This window comes from Gorilla gorilla, chromosome 21 (assembly GCF_029281585.2).
Source record: "Gorilla gorilla gorilla isolate KB3781 chromosome 21, NHGRI_mGorGor1-v2.1_pri, whole genome shotgun sequence".
Lineage (NCBI taxonomy): Eukaryota > Metazoa > Chordata > Mammalia > Primates > Hominidae > Gorilla > Gorilla gorilla.
Window position 1 is genome coordinate 55,905,646 of NC_073245.2, and position 18,099 is coordinate 55,923,744.

An 18,099-nucleotide genomic window follows, 5' to 3' on the forward strand; every position below is an offset into this window, starting at 1 on the left:
CTGTTAGAAGCCAGGCCTTTGTGCTGGATGCTGGAGAAGCAAAGATGGTTTCTGTCACGAGCTGTCTGGGGGCAGTTGATTTTAAAGCCAGCTTCATTCTGTTATTAGTATCTTCTGGATTTTTGCCTTCTATATTGAAGTGGTGGAGGACCCATGAACTGGGTCAGGAATGAATTCCAGATCCTTCTGTATTGCTGACTGTAGACACCATCCCTCCTTTCCTATTTCTGAAAATTTTTTTCTTTTGAAATTGGGTCTTGCCTGGCCTAAAAAATTTAATTAGTATTTCTTATTGACTAATAGGCAGCAGCTTTGCACATTTTTTCATTTATTTGTATATTCAGTCAGTCCCTGGGCAAACATTTCTTAAGCCCTTTTGGTGATAAACCCTGGGATGCCAAGGTGGAGCTGACCTTTGTAGATGATGTGGAGGAGACAGGCAGTTGCAGTGTAAGGGCCCGAGACAGGAGGGTTTCCCATGTGCTATGGAAGTATAGGAGTGACTCTAGGAAGCAACGGTGAGCTCTGGAGAACAAGGAGAAGGTAATGTGGATAGCACAGTAAGCCTTCTTTCATTTGGTCACAAGACCTAGACTTGCCTTGTTTGGAAACCTGTAAGCTTTTTCCAGTTTACAAATGTCTGACCTAGCAACTTACCTGACCAACGTGACCTGATGCAGGTCCTGTCGGGTGGAGTTGGGGAAAGATTACTAACCTTCCTCAAGCACCTGACATCTCTGGAGGTGGATCCTATGATTTCTTTTTTTTTTTTTTTTTTTGAGACGGAGTCTCCCTCTGTTGCCCAGGCTGCAGTGCAGTGGCACGATCTTGACTCACTGCAACCTCTGCCTCCTGGGTTCAAGCAATTCTCCTGCCTCAGTTTCCCGGGTAGCTAGGACTACAGGTACATGCCACCATGCCCAGCTAATTTTTGTGGGTTTTTTTTTTTTTTTGAGGTGGAGTCTCGTCTGTTGCCCAGGCTGGAGTGCAGTGGCAGAATCTCTGATCTCTGCTCACTGCAACCTCCGCCTCCTGGGTTCAAGCAGTTTTTCTGCCTCAGCCTCTCGAGTAGCTGGGATTACAGGCGCATGCCACCACACCCAGCTAATTTTTTTGTATTTTTAGTAGAGACATCATTTCACCATGTTGACCAGGCTGGTCTTGAACTCCTGACCTTGTGATCCACCCACCTCGGCCTCCCAAAGTGCTGGGATTACAGGTATGAGTCACCGCGCCCGGCTGATTTCCATTTTTTTTTTTTTTTTTTTTTTTTTTTGTGAGATGGAGTTTCGCTCTTGTTGCCCAGGCTAGAGTGCAATGGCTTGATCTTGGCTCACCGCAACCTCCGCCTCCCAGGTTCAAGCTATTCTCCTGCCTCAGCCTCCTGAGTAGCTGGGATTACAGGCATGCGCCATCACGCCCGGCTAATTTTGTATTTTTAGTAGAGACGGGATTGCTCCATGTTGGTCAGGCTAGTCTCGAACTCCCGACCTCGGGTGATCCACCTGCCTTGGCCCCAAAGTGCTGGGATTACAGGTGTGAGCCACCACACCTGGCCCGATTTCCATTTTTGTAACTATTAAACTGGATAAACACGAGGATTTTTTGGAGCAACTTGGAAGATTGCCTGGTAGAGTAAAAACACTCAGAATTCAAAGCAGCTCGTACTGTTTTGTTTTTTTTTTTTCCCCCTACAGCCGCGTTAGAAGATATTGTACACTGGGCCGGGCGCGGTGGCTCACGCCTGTAATCCCAGCCCGTTGGGAGGCCAAGGCGGGTGGATCACGAGGTCAGGAGTTCAAGACCAGCCTGGCCAAGATGGTGAAACCCTGTATCTGCTAAAAATACAAAAAAAAATTAGCCGAGCGTGGTGGCAGGCACCTGTAATCTCAGCTACTCAGAAGGCTGAGGCAGGAGAATCGCCTGAACCTGGGGGGCAGAGGTTGCAGTGAGCTGAGATGTCGCCACTTCAGTCTAGCCTGGGTGACAGAATGAAACTCCATCTCAAAAAAAAAAAAAAAGATACTGTACACTGATTTTTCTCTCCATTAATTATGCCTGTGTGTAGGCAATTGTACACTGATTTTTCTCTCCATTAATTATGCCTGTGTGTAGGCAAGGATTGAAAAGGGATTTGCAAAAATGGACATAAGCCGGACACGGTGGTGCACACCTGTAATCCAAGTTACTTTGGAAGGCTGAGGCAGGAGGATCCCTTGAGCCCAGGAGTTCAAGACCAGTCTGGGCAGCATACTGAGACCCTGTCATTACAAAAAAAAAAAAATCCATACACGAAAAAACAACTTGGCCAGTCACAGTGGCTCAGGCCCGTAATACCAGCACTTTGGGAGGCCAAGGTGGGAGGATTGCTTAAGGCCAGGAGTTCCAGATGAGCCTAGGCAAAATAGTGAGATGTTTCTACAAAAAAATACAAAATAGCCAGGCATAGTGTCATATGCAAGTTGTTCCAGGTACTTGGGAGGCTGAGGTGGGAGGATTGGATTGCTTGAGCCTAGGAGTTGGAGGCTACAATGGAATGCCACTACATTCCAGTCTGGGTGACAGAGCCAGACTCTGTCCCTAAAAGAAGAAAAACAACAAATGGACATAGAGAATATATTTAGAATTTTTTTTCCAAATAACTAATATCTCTTAAAATCCTGATGCCTGATAACTTACTTCATCAACTTTATTCCTTAAAATATCCATGCAGGTTTGTAACTGAAAGGAAAAAGCGATAGTCTGATTTTGAACATAATATTCTTGGTGAAATCTTAACTTTCTTTTTCCTTTCTTTTCTTTTTTTGAGACAGTCTTGCTTTGTCACCCAGGCTGGAGTGCAGTGACATGATCTCGGCTCATTGCAACCTTCACCTCCCGGGTTCAAGCAATTCTTCTGCCTCAGCCTCCTGAGTAGCTGGGATTACAGGCATGCGCCACCGCACCCAGCTAATATTTGTATTTTTAGTAGAGATGGGGTTTCACTGTGTTTGATCAGGCTGGTCTTGAACTCCTGACCTCAAGCAATCCACCCACCTCGGCCTCCCAAAGTGCTGGGATTACAGGTTTGAGCCACTATGCCTGGCCTCTTTTTTTTTACAGCTTTTGAAATCACTAGGGCATTCCTGAAAATAAAAAAGAAGAAAGTAGCTCTTAACCCTATTTCATTAAAAAAATTAAAAAGAGGTGAGGTCGGGTGTGGTGGCTCATGCCTATAGTCCCAACACTTTGGGAGGCCGTGGTGGGAGGATTGCTTGAGCCCAGGAGTTCAAAACCACCTTGGGCAATATGGTGAGACCCTGTCTCTACAAAAAATACAAAAGTTAGCCGGGCGTGGTGGCATACCCCTGTAGTCACAGCTACTTAGGAGGCTGGGGCGGGAGGATCATTTGAGTCCAGGAGTTCAAGGCTGCAGTGATCTACGATCATGCCACACTGAATTCCAGCCCGGTGACAGAGTGAGACCCTGTCTCAATAAAAATAAGTGAAGCAGAAGTGCCTATGTCTTAAAAAGAAGTAAAAGTAAGAGCCTCTCTCCCCCAGACCTTTCCCTAGGGTGGGCTGGCCGCTGCCTACACGTTCTCCATTATGTAAAACATAGGGACACACCATCCTTGACCCTTGGCCTGCTTTCCCCATAGCGAGGATCTGGATGAGCTGCACTACCAGGACACAGATTCAGATGTGCCGGAGCAGAGGGATAGCAAGTGCAAGGTCAAATGGACCCATGAGGAGGTGAGTGCCATGGGGAAGAGAGGGTTGATGGCAGCTGGGGGCTGTCCAGAGGAGCTGAGCCTGGAGTGTCTACCTGATGTCTCATCAGATGGGATGAAGAGGAGGAGCCGGTGAAGGAAGGGATGGGTCCTCCGATTGTCCTCATGCCTCTTCTCAGAGCATTCTGGGGGACTCTCAATTCTGAGGACTCAGCGGGTGGGAAGGGGATGTGTGTCCTAGACCTCAGGGCCCATTGTGTCTCCTGAGCAGCTGCCATGTTCTATGTCATGGACATTGATTGTGCTTTTTGCCTTTTGACTGCTAGGAGGTTTGGCCAAGTCTGTAACTCCCCCCCCCCCCCCTTTTTTTTTTTTTTTGAGACAGAGTTTCGCTCTTGTCACTTGTCACCCAGGCTAGAGGGCAATGGCATAATCTCAGCTCACTGCAACTTCTGCCTCCTGGGTTCAAGCGATTCTCCTGCCTCAGCCTTCCGAGAAGATGCGATTACAGGCGTGAGCCACCACATCCAGCTAATTTTTTTTTTTTTTTTTGAGACAGAGTCTCGCTTTGTCACCCAGGCTGGAGTATAGTGGCATGATCTTGGCTCACTGCAACCTCTGCCTCCCAGGTTCAAGCAGTTCTCCTGCCTCAGCCTCCCGAGTAGCTGGGATTGCAGGCATGCGCCACCATGCCCAGCTAATTTTTTTTTTTTTGTATTTTTAGTAGATACGGGGGCTTCACCATGCTGGCCAGGCTGGTCTCGAACTCCTGACCTCATGATCTGCCCGCCTCAGCCTCCCAAAGTGCTGGGATTACAGGCGTGAGCCACCGCACCCGGCCTTAATTTTTGTATTTTTTAGTAGAGACGGAGTTTCACCATGTTGGCCAGGCTAATCTCGAACTCCTGACCCCAGGTGATCCGCCTGCCTCGGCCTCCCAAAGTGCTGGGATTACAGGCATGAGTAACCGCACCCTGCCAACTCCCACTTTCTTTTTCTAAAATAATTAACTGTATTGAACCTTCTGACATCAAGCCCTGAATTGGTTTCCTTCTAGCTCTATCTTTTTATTTTATAATAAATGTGATTGAAATATAATTTATATGTAATCATATGCAATCAAATGCCCTTTTTTTAATTCCATTTTGAGACAGGGTTTTTGCTCTGTCACCCAGGCTGGAGTGCCGTGCTAGCATGGCTCACTGTAGCCTCAACTTTCTGGGCTCAAGCAATCCTTCCCCGTCAGCCTCCTGAGTAGCTGGAACCACAGGCATGCGCCACCACGCCTGGCTAATTTGTGTATTTTTTGTAGAGACAGGGTCTCGCCATGTTGCCCAGGCTGGTCTCAAACTTCTAGGCTCAAGCATTTCTCCCACCTCAGCCTTCCAAAGTGCTAGGATTATAGGTATGAGCCACTGTCCCTGGCCAAATGCCCCTTTTTATGGTGAACAGTTTGATCAGTTTTTTTTCTTTTTTTTTTTTTGAGATGGAGTCTCTGTCTCCCAGGCTGGAGTGCAACGGCGTGATCTCCACTCACTGCAACTTCCGCCTCCTGGGTTCAAGCGATTCTTCTGCCTGAGCCTCCTGAGTAGCTAGGATTACAGGCACCCGCCATCATGCCCAGCTAATTCTTGTATTTTTGTAGAGATGGGGTTTCACCATGTTGGCCAGGCTAGTCTTGAACTCCTGACCTCAAGCAATCCACCCACCTTGGCCTCCCAAAGTGCTGGGATTACAGGCGTGAGCCACTACGGTGAGCCGGTTTGATCACTTTTGACAAATGCGTATGCCAATGTAAGCACCACCCTGATTATCCCAAGAACTTTTCTGTGGTCCTTTGTGGTCAGGCTTCCCCAGCTCCAGGCAATTGCTGATTTGATTTGTTTTGCCTTTTTCTTTTTGGTGTGTGTGTGTGTGTGTGTGTGTGTGTGTGTGTGTGTGTGTGTGTGTGTGTGTTGTTTTTAACTTTAGGTTCAGGGGTATATGTGCAGGTTTATTATATAGGTAAATTGCATGTCGTGGGAGTTTGATGTACAGGTTATTTTGTTACCTAGGTAATAAGCGTGGTACCCAATAGGTAGTTTTTTTTTTTTTAAGGCAGTCTCTGTTGCCCAGGCTGTAGTGCAGTGGTGTGATCTCAGCTCACTGCAACCTCTGCCTCCTGGGTTCAAGCGATTCTCCTACCTCAGCCTCTCAAGTAGCTGGGATTACAGGCACGTGCCACCACGCCTGGTAAATTTTTGTATTTTTAGTAGAGACTCTACTAAAATGTTCACCAGGCTGATCTTGAACTCCTGACCTCAGGTGATCTTCCCACTTCAGCCTCCTGAAGTGCTGGGATTACAGGCGTGAGCCACTGCACCCAGCCCCAATAGGTAGTTTTTTGATCCTCATCCTCCTCCCACCCTCCACCCTCCTCCCACCCTCCACCCTCCACCCTCCACCCTCAAGTAGGCCCTGGTCTCCTTGTTCCCTTCTTCGTGTCCATGTGTATTCAGTGTTTGGCTCTTACTTATAGATGAGAATATGCGGTATTTGGTTTTCTGTTCCTGTGTTTGCTTAGGATAATATGTTTTGCCTGTTCTTGAATCTTCTATAAATGAAATCATACGGTTACATTCTTTGCATCTGGCTTTTGCTCAGCATTGTGTTGGGTGATTCAGTAACTTGTCCTTTTCTATCACTGGATAGTAGTCCATTGTATGGGTATACCACACAGCGTTTCACCTGTTGATGGATGTTTGGACTGTTTGCAGTTTTTGGCTATTGTGTATAGCGCTACCTTGAAGATTCTTGCATAAGTCTTTTTGCAAATACATGTTTCCCTTTCTTTTGGGAAGACAGGTATGGTCATGGGGTAGGTGTATGTTTAGTTTTACAGAAACTGCCTTTTTCTTAATTGATTGTACCATTTTAGACTTCTACTGGCCTTTTTATTTTACCTCAGTTTTTCTTAGTGTCTTCAGTTCTTCAGTGTTTTTTGTTTTGTTTTGTTTTCAACCCATAGTTAACATCATAGATGTCTTTAATTTTAGGATTGGGTTTTTTTTTTTGTATTGTATTATTTGTATTGCTTTTGTTTTTTGTTTTTAAATAGAGAAGAGGGTCTTGCTATGTTGCCCAGGCTGGTCTCCTGGGCTCAAGCAATCTTCCTGCCTTGGCCTCCCAAAGTGTTGGGATTACAGGCAGAAGCCACCATGACTAGCTTGTTTTGTTTTTTCTAAAACTTGCTGTGTGAGTGGTAAAATCCTTTTAAATCATGAAAGATGTTTTTCCAGATGCGTGCTAAGCAAACCTTTTCTGCTCATCCTGTTGTGGACCAGGGACTATATTTGGCTCTTGTGGGCTTAGAAGAATAAACAAGACCAAGTTCCTACCCCAGAGCAGATTCCTCTCTGGAATGGAGAGATAAGACCGTGTGCAGGTCCCTGGAATGTGCTGTGGTCATCCGCGGCACCGGTAGGATCAGTGTCTGTTGGTGCTCACTGTTGTAGCTCTGGGCACCTGATAATTGTAAGATGAGTGGATGGCAAGTACCTTTAGAAGGAGAGATTACTGCTGCCTGAAGAGGTTAAGGAAACTTATGTGGAGAAAGTGACCTTTGAGCTAAGGATGAGGATTTGGAAATTTAGCAGTGAGGGAAGACCTACAGTGTGCAAAAGGTGGGTAAGTCAGATCAGGAAAGGGGCTATAGGTGGAGAAAAGCCAGTACAGGAGGCCAGTTTGGTTGGAGGGAAGGGTCCTTGAAGGGGAGAAATGGTTGACGGAGATGAAAGGATACACTGGGGCTGATTCCTCGAGGGCCTTGAATGTTGGGCTTAGAAGCTGTAGGATTGTTCAGCTCTCAATGCAGAGCCAGGTTAGCTTGGTTTTTGGTTTGTTTTTTCTAACTGTGAACTGGACAAAGATGGAAGGTTTTTAATGCAGGGAGTGATGTGAATGTAGCCGGGCTTCAGGGGAGTTCATCTGCTGTGTGGGGGATTGATAAGAGAGATGGGTGGCCTGGCGCGGTGGCTCACGCCTGTGTAATCCCAGCACTTTGGGAGGCTGAGATGGGTGGATCACCTGAGATTAGGAGTTCCAGACCAGCCTGGCCAACATGGCTGAATCCTGTCTCTACTAAAAATACAAAAAATTAGCTGGGTGTGGTTGTGGGCACCTGTAATCCCAGCAATTTGGGAGGCTGAGGCAGGAGAATCACTTGAACCCAGGAGGCGGAAGTTGCAGTGAGCTGAGATCGCACCATTGCACTCCAGCCTGGACAACAAGAGCAAAACTCCGTCTCAAAAAAAAAAAAAAAACATATAGAGCACAGGCTGGGGCTGAGAGACCAGTGCTGAGGGAGTGGGAGAGGGCGCTGTGCCAGGCAAGCAAGAGGTGGCTGTGGAGAGGGCAGTGTGGGGATGGAGCTGACCACGTGGGGGAGTCCCAGGGTGGGTGGGAAGAATGTAAGTTTGGAAATGATAGTATCCAGGTCAGTTGTCAGGGAGGGTGGTGGTGCCAGAGATGGACTGGGGAACACAGAAGGAAGCAGGTAAGAGACTGGCCAGGGCAGGGAGGGGGCATGGTATAGGTAGGGAAGGGTGTCCTGGGCTGGCTCACCCAGAGAATTTATGGTGACTTTGCCCAGCCTGTGCTGGTTCTGGCCAAGCTGTAATTGAGGGCTTTGATACCTGTCGTGGGCCACGTTGTGACCAATTTTTCTGTCTAGGAGCATGTATACATATATACACATATAAATTTGTATGTGTGACAAAACCACCTCACTTTAAATTTATCCCCTTTTCCTCCCCCTTAAATCTACCCCTTAACCATCTTTAACTTTGTAGTTCAGTGGTGTTAAGTATTTTCAGATTGTTTTGCAAAAGATCTCTGAAACTTTTTCATCTTTGAAATTGGAAACGAGGCTGAGTGCGGTGGTTTATGCCTGTAAACCGAGTACTGTGGGAGGCCGAAGCGGGAGGATTGCCTGAGTGTAAGAGTCCTAGACCAGCTGGGAAAACATAGCAAGACCCTGTCATTAAAAACAAAACAAAAAATACCCACCAACTTGGTGGGTCACGGTGGCTCAGGCCTGTAATCCCAGCACTTTGGGAGGCCGAGGCAGGAGATTGCTTGAGGCAGTCTAGACCAGCCTGAAGAACATGTGAGATCCTGTCTCTACAACAAAAAAATGAAAATTTGCCAGGCATGGTGGTGTGTGTCTGTGGTCCCACCTACTTGGGAGGCTAAGGTGGAAGGATCACTTGAGCCCATGAGGTTGAGGATGCGGTGGGCTGTGTTTGCACCACTGTACTCTAGCTTGGGTGACCAAGAGAGACCCTATCTCAAAAAAAAAAGGATGGAAAACTGAAACTAATTGAACATGAATTCACTCTCCTCCCACCCTCCAGCCCTTGGCAGCTATCCTTCTACTCTGTTTCTGTGATTTTGACTATTTTATTTATTTATTTTATTTTTTCAAGACAGAATCTTGCTCTGTCGCCCAGGCTGCAGTGCAATGGCATGATCTTGGCTCACTGCAACCTCCACTTCCCGGGTTCAAGTGAATCTTCTGCTGCAGCCTCCCGAGTAGCTGGGATCACAGGCGCCCACCACCACGCTGGGCTAATTTTTGTATTAGTAGAGACGAACTTTCACCATGTTGGCGAGGCTGGTCTCAAACTCCTGACCTCAGGTGATCCACCTGCCTCGGCCTCCTAAAGTGTTGGGATTAAAGGCGTGAGCCACTGCTCCCTGCCTGATTTTGACTATTTTAGATGCTTCCTGTGAGTGGAATCCTGAGTATTTGCCCTGTCTGGCTATTTGACTTAGCATAGTGTCCTCAGCTTTCATCCATGCTGTAGCATGTGTCAGAATTCCCTCGACTGAGTAATATCCATTGTTTATATGCATGACATTTTCTTTCCTTTTTCTTTTGTTTGAGACGGAGTCTCACTCTTGCTCTGTTGCCCAGGCTGGAGTGCAGTGGCACGATCTCGGCTCACTGCAACCTCCACCTCCCAGGTTCAAGCAATTCTTCCTCATCCTCCCGAGTAGCTGGGATTACAGGCACCCACCACCACACCTGGCTAATTTTTGTATTTTTAATAGAGATGGGGTTTCGCCATATTGGCCAGGCTGGTCTCGAACCCCTGACCTCGTGATCTGCCCGCCATGGCCTCCCAAAGTGCTGGGATTACAGGTGTGAGCCACCGCGCCTGGCTTGACATTTTCTTTATATATTAATCAATTTGACTGAGGAAAACTTTATATATAATTCACTACAACCATTTGTATGCAATTCAGTAGAACCACCAGCACAGCCGGGCTACAGGACATTTCCATTGTCCCCAAGACATTCCTTGTCCCCCTTTGCTGTTCATCCCTTTCCACCACTGGCCTCAGACAACCACTTTTTGTCCCTATAGCTTAGTTTACATTTTCTAGAACTTCATACGCATGGAATCATACGCATGTACCCTCCTGTGTCTGGCTTCTTTCACACATCGTAGTGACACTGAGATTCATGTTATCGCGTGAATTGGTAGTTCATTTCGGGAGGCTATTTTGATAGATACTAGCCTGTCTTCTAACTACTCTTGTTTTTGCCTAGGCCTCCTGCTTCTGGTGCTGAATCACTGTCAACTCTGGCCTGAGTTCAGTAATGACCTCCTTATGTCCACTCGGCTCCCTTCCAGCCCCTTTCCCGCCCTGTAGCAGGCAAAGAGAACTTTATAAAGTTCTCTTTATAGAATGTTTGACTGTGACCACCCACTGTTCAAACACATCAGTGGTTTTGCATGATAGATGGTTGAACTGATGCTGCGAATGGTCTGGCCCCTATGGTTCCCTCCAAAATCATCTTGGATCTGTTTTGCTTCCTCCATTTTAGCTATTCTGCATTTCCTTGGAACCTGTCCCTTAGTGTCCCTGAGTAGGCAGTCACCACGTACCTCTCCATATCTCCCAGCAGGGGGTGGCTTTACTTTTGTTCCTGTGAGCCTTCCATTGGCAGCTGGCTCCCTCCCATGAGATCAGGGGCAGCTCTTTTGCTGCCTGCTGCTGCAGCTGTAATGCCTGGCACCTTGTACGTATTCACTTCATGACGGAATGGATGAACGAGGCTGTTCTTTTAGATTGGGCTCTGTCACGGGCAGCCCTGAGGTTTTCTGCACGTATGTGTGCTGAGCCCCTGTCTTTCTGGTGTTGGCAGGACGAGCAGCTGAGGGCCCTGGTGAGGCAGTTTGGACAGCAGGACTGGAAGTTCCTGGCCAGCCACTTCCCTGTGAGTACAGTCCCGCTGTGGCCCTCCCTCGGGACAAGGGCTCTGGGAGAACAGTGTGCCTGGGACAGACTTTGCCAAGGAGGGGAAAAGGGAGTTCCTTACTCAGCCCCTGAAAACAAAACCAAATAAAACAGGGCAAATGGACCTTTGTAGGATCTCTCTTCCCAAGCTGGCATTCAGGGTGCACTGCTGTAAACATCTTCCAGCTCCTCAGCATGCCTGGTGGTCTTCAGGCTCTGAGACATTTGCAGCATGTGGTGCATATTTGCATTTCTTCCTGTAAGTCAGGAGTGAACAGGTGTTCGGTTTCTCAACAGTGAGACTGAAACTGAGGGGAAGTGATGCTTTCAGCAGGCTTCATGGTGAGGCCCCTGCAGGGCTGGCAGGTGCTACCACATTCGAGTATTTAGAGCCTCCTGATGGTGAGGGGGTTCCCCTCAGGACCTCCTTCTCAGGCCCTCCCACCCCTGACCCACAGGTGTCTGGGAGGGAGGGGGTGTGGCAGGAGCTGCCATATGTCTTACTGCCTGGGCTGCTCAGAAAGCATGTCACCAGATCCCTTCCTGCCCCATTTCCTCATCTCCCCCTCTTCCGTGTAATCTGAACTCTTCAGGGAATAAAAATGCTCTCCTAGAAAAAAGCAGGGGTCCCTGACATACAAGGAATTAAAGACTTGTGATGGTGGCCCGTTGTGTTCGGTTGGTAGGGGGCGGCTTCCCACAGGGGCCCGAGTTTGCCCTCTCGTGTAGCAAAGGGAAACCGCCCATGTTCCGGCATGTGGGCTTGCAGTGAGTGGTGGCTGCATGGAACAGGACACACCTACCCAAGGTGTGCCTAGTCCCAGGCCATAGGCCCCTGAGCCTAGTACTTAACCAGGCCCCCAGACCGAGGTCCCAGAAGTTCTCACAGATTGGTTTGTTCTTCTGTTCTTTTCCCAGAACCGCACTGACCAGCAATGCCAGTACAGGTGGCTGAGAGTTTTGAATCCAGACCTTGTCAAGGGGCCATGGACCAAAGAGGAAGACCAAAAAGTAACTGCTGGGACAGTGCCTTGCACACAGTGGGTCTTCACCCACCAGTGTACCTGGGGACTGTGAGATTGCCTTGTGTTGGGGTTGGGGGTGTCAAGCTGAGCATTGGGTATGAGTTGTCTACCAGCCAGTCTGGACACTCTTATGCTGCCCTGGCTCCAGCCCTGAGATTCCAAGTTTCAGAGTGTCTCCAGGCTTCCTCACTCATGGTCTGAGGGCTATTGGGCTGATTACTCGGTTTCTCTTGTTCCACCCATGGAGGGGAGCAGTAGCAGTGCAGCGTTGTCATGAGAATTAAGCAGGTGATGCTTGTAGGGGGCTTGCAGGTCCTGTACATTTGCTCTCAGCAAATGGCAGCTGCTGCTATCCCTGATTTAATGATGATTGCACCCTGTGACCTTCACAGGGCACAGATGCCTTCTTTTGATCGCCACAGCAGTCCTGTGAGGTGGGCAGAAGTTGTTAGTCCCATTTTACAGATGGAAAGAGCAAGGCTCAGAGAGGTTGGGGATGTCCCCAACCTAGAAGAGGCAGTAAGTGCCATGACTGCCCGGGGCTACCTTGGGAGTTCCCTCATCTCTTCTCCTCGATACCACCCCAGAGGATGCCATTCCACTGAGGCAGGCATGGCTTATGGGAAAGAGGGAGATGAAGGGAACTAGGCATTTTTTTTTTTTTTTGAGACGGAGTCTCGCTTTGTCGCTCAGGTTAGAGTGCAGTGGTGCGATCTCAGCTCACTGCATCCTCCGCCTCCCGGGTTCAAGCGATTCTCCTGTCTTAGCCTCTTGATTAGCTGGGATTACAGGCACGTGCTACCACACCTGGCTAATTTTTTTGTATTTTTAATAGAGATGGGGTTTCACCATGTTGGTCAGGCTGGTCTTGAACTCCTGACCTCGTGATCCACCCGCCTCAGCCTCCCAAATGCTGGAATTACAGACGTGAGCCACCGTGCCTGGCCTGGAACTAGGCATTTTTAAATTAATTTTTTTCTGAGACAAGTTTTACTCTGTTGCACTGGCTGGAGAGTGTTGGCTAATTTTTTTGATTGATTGAGGTGGGGGTTCGCTCTGTCATCCAGGCTGGAGTACAGTGACACAATCACGGCTCATTGCAGCCTCGACCTCCCAGGCCCAAGCAATCCTCCCACCTCAGCTTCTAAAGTAGCTGCTGCCACATGTGCCACCATGTCTGGCTAATCTTTTTGAAAAATTTTTGTAGAGAGAGTATCTCACTATGCTGCCCAGGCTGGTTGAACTTCTGGGCTCAAATGATCCTCCCACGTCAGCCTCTCAAAGTGCTGGGATTGTAGGTATGAGCCACCATTCCTGTTCTTTTTTTTTTTTTTTTTCCTTTTTAATTTTTTTGAGACTGAGTCTTGCTCTGTCGTCCAGGCTGGAGTGCAATGGCGTGATCTTGGCTGGTCTTGAACTACAGGGCTCAAGCTATCTTCTCGCCTTGGCCTCCCAAAGTTCTGGGATTACAGTCATGAGCCATGGCTGGCACTTCGCCTTAAAATTAATTTTTAATTAACTCGGCGTGCTGGTGGGGTGCCTGTAGTTGGGAGGCTGAGTTGGGAGGAGTGCTTGAGCCCAGGAGTTCAAGGCTACAGTGAGCTACGATCACACCACTGCACTCCAGTCTGGGTGACAGAGTGAGACCCTGTCTCTTAAAAAAAAAAAACAAAACAAAACACCTGGGCGTGGTGGCTCACACCTGTAATCCCAGCATTTTGGGAGCCCGGGGTGGGTGGATCACCTGATGTCAGGAGTTTGAGACCAGCCTGACCAACATGGCGAAACCCCGTCTCTACTAAAAATGCAAAAATGAGCTGGGTGTGGTAACCCATACCTGTAATCCCAGCTACTTGGGAGGCTGAGACAGGAGAATCACCTGAAGTGGGGAGGCGGAGGTTGCAGTGAGCCGAGATGGCGCCATTGTACTCTAGCCTGGGCAGCAGGAGCGAAACTCTGTCTCAAAAAAAAAAAAAAAAGAACGAAATAAAATTTATTTATTTATTTATTTTTGAGATGGAGTTTTGCTCTTGTTGCGCAGGGTGGAGTGCAGTGGCATGATCTCAGCTCACTGCAACCTCCTCCTCCCAGGGACAAGCGATTTTCCTGCCTCAGCCTCCCGAGCAGCTGAGATTACAGGTGCATGCTACCACACCTGGCTGATTTTTGCATTTTTAGTAGAGACGGGGTTTTGCCATGTTGGTCAGGCTGGTCTCGAACTCGTGACCTCAGGTGATCCACCCGCCTCGACCTCCCAAAGTGCTTGGATTACAGGCGTGAGCCACCGGGCCTGGCCTGAGACCTTGTCTCTTGAGAATAAAATAAAATTTAGTTTGAAAATACTTTTTTGGTTGGGTGTGGCCAGGAGTTTGAGAACAGCCTGGCCAACATGGTGAAACCCTGTCTACCAAAAAATACAAAGATTAGCCAGGTGTCTTGGTGTGCCTGTAATCCCAGCTACTCAGGAGGCTGAGGCGGGAGAATCGCTTGAACCCAGGAGGCGGAGGTTGCAGTGAGCTGAGATCGCCCCACTGCACCCCAGCCTGGGCGACAGAGTGAGACACTGTCTCAAAAAAAATGGCGGTGGCTCATGCCTATAATCCCAGCACTTTGGGAGGCCAAGTCGGGCAGATCACCTCAGGTCGGGAGTTCAAGACCAGCCTTATCAACATGGAGAAACCCCGTCTCTACTAAAAATACAAAATCAGCCGGGCGTGGTGGTGGATGCCTGTAATCTCAGCTACTTGGGAGGCTTAGACAGGAGAATCACTTGAACCCGGAAGGCGGAGGTTGTGGTGAGCCAAGATTGTGCCATTGCACTCCAGCCTGGGCAACAAGAGCGAAACTTCGTCTCAAAAAAAATAAATAAAAAATAAAAAGTGAAAACATAAAATCTTTAAAAAAAAATCAAAGTGATATGTGGTTGCTATAAAAATTTAAACCATACAGAAGTGAAGTCAGATATTTCTTCACCAAAATCTTTGCCAAAAGAAGCATCCACTCTTCCCAGTTTCTTGTGGCCTGTGTGCACATGAGAACGTGTGTCTGTTGTGTAGGTGGGGCCTGGCCTGGCTCTTGTGGCTGCGTATGTTGTGGTTTGTGTCCTGAGCTAGGAAGCCTGACCGAGGGCAGGTGGGGACTCAGGTCTGGCTAGGTCAGCCCGCCATGCCTGCTACCATGGCTCAGCCTGTGCCCTCCCAATTTCCATGGAAGTGCTGGAGGGTCTTGCGGCAGCCTGGGGCCTGGCTGGTGTGGGAAAGTCTATTTCCCACCTTTAGTTTGGACTCCGTGTGTGTTGTTCCTCCTCATCCCTCTGCTCTTTTCTACTTAGCTTATTGGGTTGAGCCCTGGAGAGGGAAGCAGGACTCTGGCGCCTTTGTTTACCCCCACTTGATCTCTACTCTAGAAAGGGTCTCTGGTATTCTTGGCCTAGATTTATTCCAGGCAATAAATGAGAGGGATGCGGTCAGATCCTCAGGTAGGCCCTGTGGGCTACACAAAGTCATCCTGGGTGGCATCCCCTGCAGCTCGCTCAGTGTTGCCTGTGGGGATGTGGTAGGTGGCACCTCTCAGGGCCATGGCAAGGCTCAGGTGGATGTGAAGGGCTGTGGTGGGGGCGAGGGAGGGGCCGGTGCAAGTGGCTACCCAGAGACTTTTCTCTAAGGTCATCGAGCTGGTTAAGAAGTACGGCACAAAGCAGTGGACACTGATTGCCAAGCACCTGAAGGGCCGGCTGGGGAAGCAGTGCCGTGAACGCTGGCACAACCACCTCAACCCTGAGGTGAAGAAGTCTTGCTGGACCGAGGAGGAGGACCGCATCATCTGCGAGGCCCACAAGGTGCTGGGCAACCGCTGGGCCGAGATCGCCAAGATGTTGCCAGGGAGGTAAGCTGTCTTCTTGGGGGTTGGGGCAGGTTCCCGGGAGGCCAGGCCCGTGTTTCTGATGGAGGAGGGTTCCTGGGTGGGTATTGTGGTCCTGTGCTCTTGTTCTGTAACACCCAGCTTCGGCTCCAGGGCTCCCAGAGGCATGCATAGTCAGGAGGAAGGGTGGTTCCTCAGGGAAGGCCCTGTCTTCTGTCAGCTTAAAAGAACAGATGGTGATAAGGGAGGCCTCAGCAAGAAATCGGGAACCCTGGAGTCTAGTTCTCATCCTGTTCCCAGCTCACTGTGTCTTCTTGGTTAGCCTCTTCTCTTCGACTTCAGTTTCTTCTAACACAGAATAGGCTTGAGATGTGGGGTAGATGGGCTTTCTTTAAGAAGAAAATGATCAAAAATCAGGTAGTACTATAATCTGCTAAAAGGTGTTTTTTGTTTTTCTTAAAAGGTTTAATAATGAAAAACATCAGTCTTTGTCACCACTCTGTTAAATCACTCTACTAAAACAGACTCATCTTTTTGAGTTCTTTATCTCTTTAAGTGATGTGCCATTTTTCATATTGATCCTCTGCTACGGGAGATTAGCTTTCTTAGGCTTTCCCACTCCCCATATGTCACTATTGCTCCAATAATGTATGATAGTTATTAAAATAATAATGTTTATGGACGGGCATGGTGGCTCATGCCTGTAATCCTAGCACGTTGGGTGGCTGAGGTGGGTGGATCACTTGAGGTCAGGAGTTCGAGACCAACCTGGCCAACACAGTGAAGCCTCATCTCTACTAAAAATACAAAAAATTAGCGGGATGTGTTGGTGAGCCTGTAATCCCAGCTACTTGGGAGGCTGAGGCAGGAGAATTGCTTGAACCCGGGAGGCAGAGGTTGCAGTGAGCCGAGATCATATCACTGCACTCCAGCCTGGGCGACAGAGCAAGACTGTCTCCAAAAAAAAAAAAAAAAAAATTTTTTTTTTTTCCCCTAAATACTGAAAGCATTCCATGATCTTTTCTCCTATTTTTCATCTGTTTTGCTTCATTTTCTGGGAGACTTCTTATCTTCTCTTTTTTTGAAATTATTTTCCCTAAAAATTTTACTTTCTAAGGGCTCCTCCCTTTTCTGGCACTCTTTTTTTATTTTTTATTTATTTTTTTTTTGGGGGAGACTAGAGTCTCGCTCTGTCATCCAGGCTGGAGTGCAGTGGCATGATCCGGGCTCACTGCAACCTCTGCCTCCCAGGTTGAAATGATTCTCCTGGTTCAGCCTCCCAAGTAGCTGGGACTACAGGTGTGTGCCACCATGCCTGGCTAATTTTTGTATTTTTAGTAGAGACGGAATTTCACCATGTTGGCCAGGCTGGTCTCGAACTCTTGACCTCCTGCCCACCTCAGCCTCACAAAGTGTTGGGATTACAGGCATGAGCCACTATGCCCAGACTCTTTAAAACAGGGTTCTCACTCTGTCACCCAAGCTGGAGTGCAGGGGCATAATCATGGCTCATTGCAGCTTCACCCTCCTGAGCTCAAGCAATCCTTCTGCCTCAGCCTTCCAAGGACCTGTGACTACAAGCGCATGCCAGCATACCCAGCTAGTTTTAAAATTTTTTGTAGGGGCAGGGTCTCCCTGTGTTGCCCAGGCTGGTCCCAAAGTGCTGGGATTACAGGCATGAGCCACCACACCTGGCCTGGCACCCTATTCTTATTTTGTGGTTTCAATAGCTTACTTCTCTGTCAATATTATATCTTTTTTAAGACCGAATTTCGCTCTTATCACCCAGGCTGGAGTGTAGTGGCATGATCTCGGCTCACTGCAGCCTCTGCCTCCTGGGTTCAAGTGATTCTCCTGCCTCAGCCTCCTGAGTAGCGGGGATTACAGGCGCCCGCCACCACACCTGACTAATTTTTGTATTTTTAGTAGAGATGGGGTTTCGCCATCTTGGCCAGGCTAGTCTTGAACTCCTGACCTCAGGTGATCTGCCTGCCTTGGGCCTCCCGAAGTGCTGAGATTACAGGTGTGAGCCACGGCACCTGGCCCTAAGCTGGATATTGTTCCCCTGTTTTCCATCTTATGAAAACTTGTAAAAAATCTCTTACTAGTGGCTGTCTTCTACCTGTTTCTCTTTGTCCTTGTGAATTTTTGCCTTGCTTTATTTTGAATCCCTTTTTTTGTCATGGCAGTGTGGTCCTGGCAGGGAGAGAAAA

General features: G+C 48.4%; 1 protein-coding gene across 1 annotated transcript in view; it reads left to right on the forward strand.

The window, feature by feature from the left end:
- The window catches only part of MYBL2 (MYB proto-oncogene like 2), a 51,933-nt gene that overhangs the window by 3,137 nt on the left and 30,697 nt on the right, over positions 1-18,099 (forward strand). Inside the window, exons 2-5 of the mRNA XM_019017475.4 lie at positions 3,642-3,735; positions 10,909-10,980; positions 11,919-12,011; positions 15,690-15,910. Coding sequence (XP_018873020.2) covers positions 3,642-3,735; positions 10,909-10,980; positions 11,919-12,011; positions 15,690-15,910 — 480 coding nt within the window. The remainder of the gene's footprint in view (positions 1-3,641; positions 3,736-10,908; positions 10,981-11,918; positions 12,012-15,689; positions 15,911-18,099) is intronic.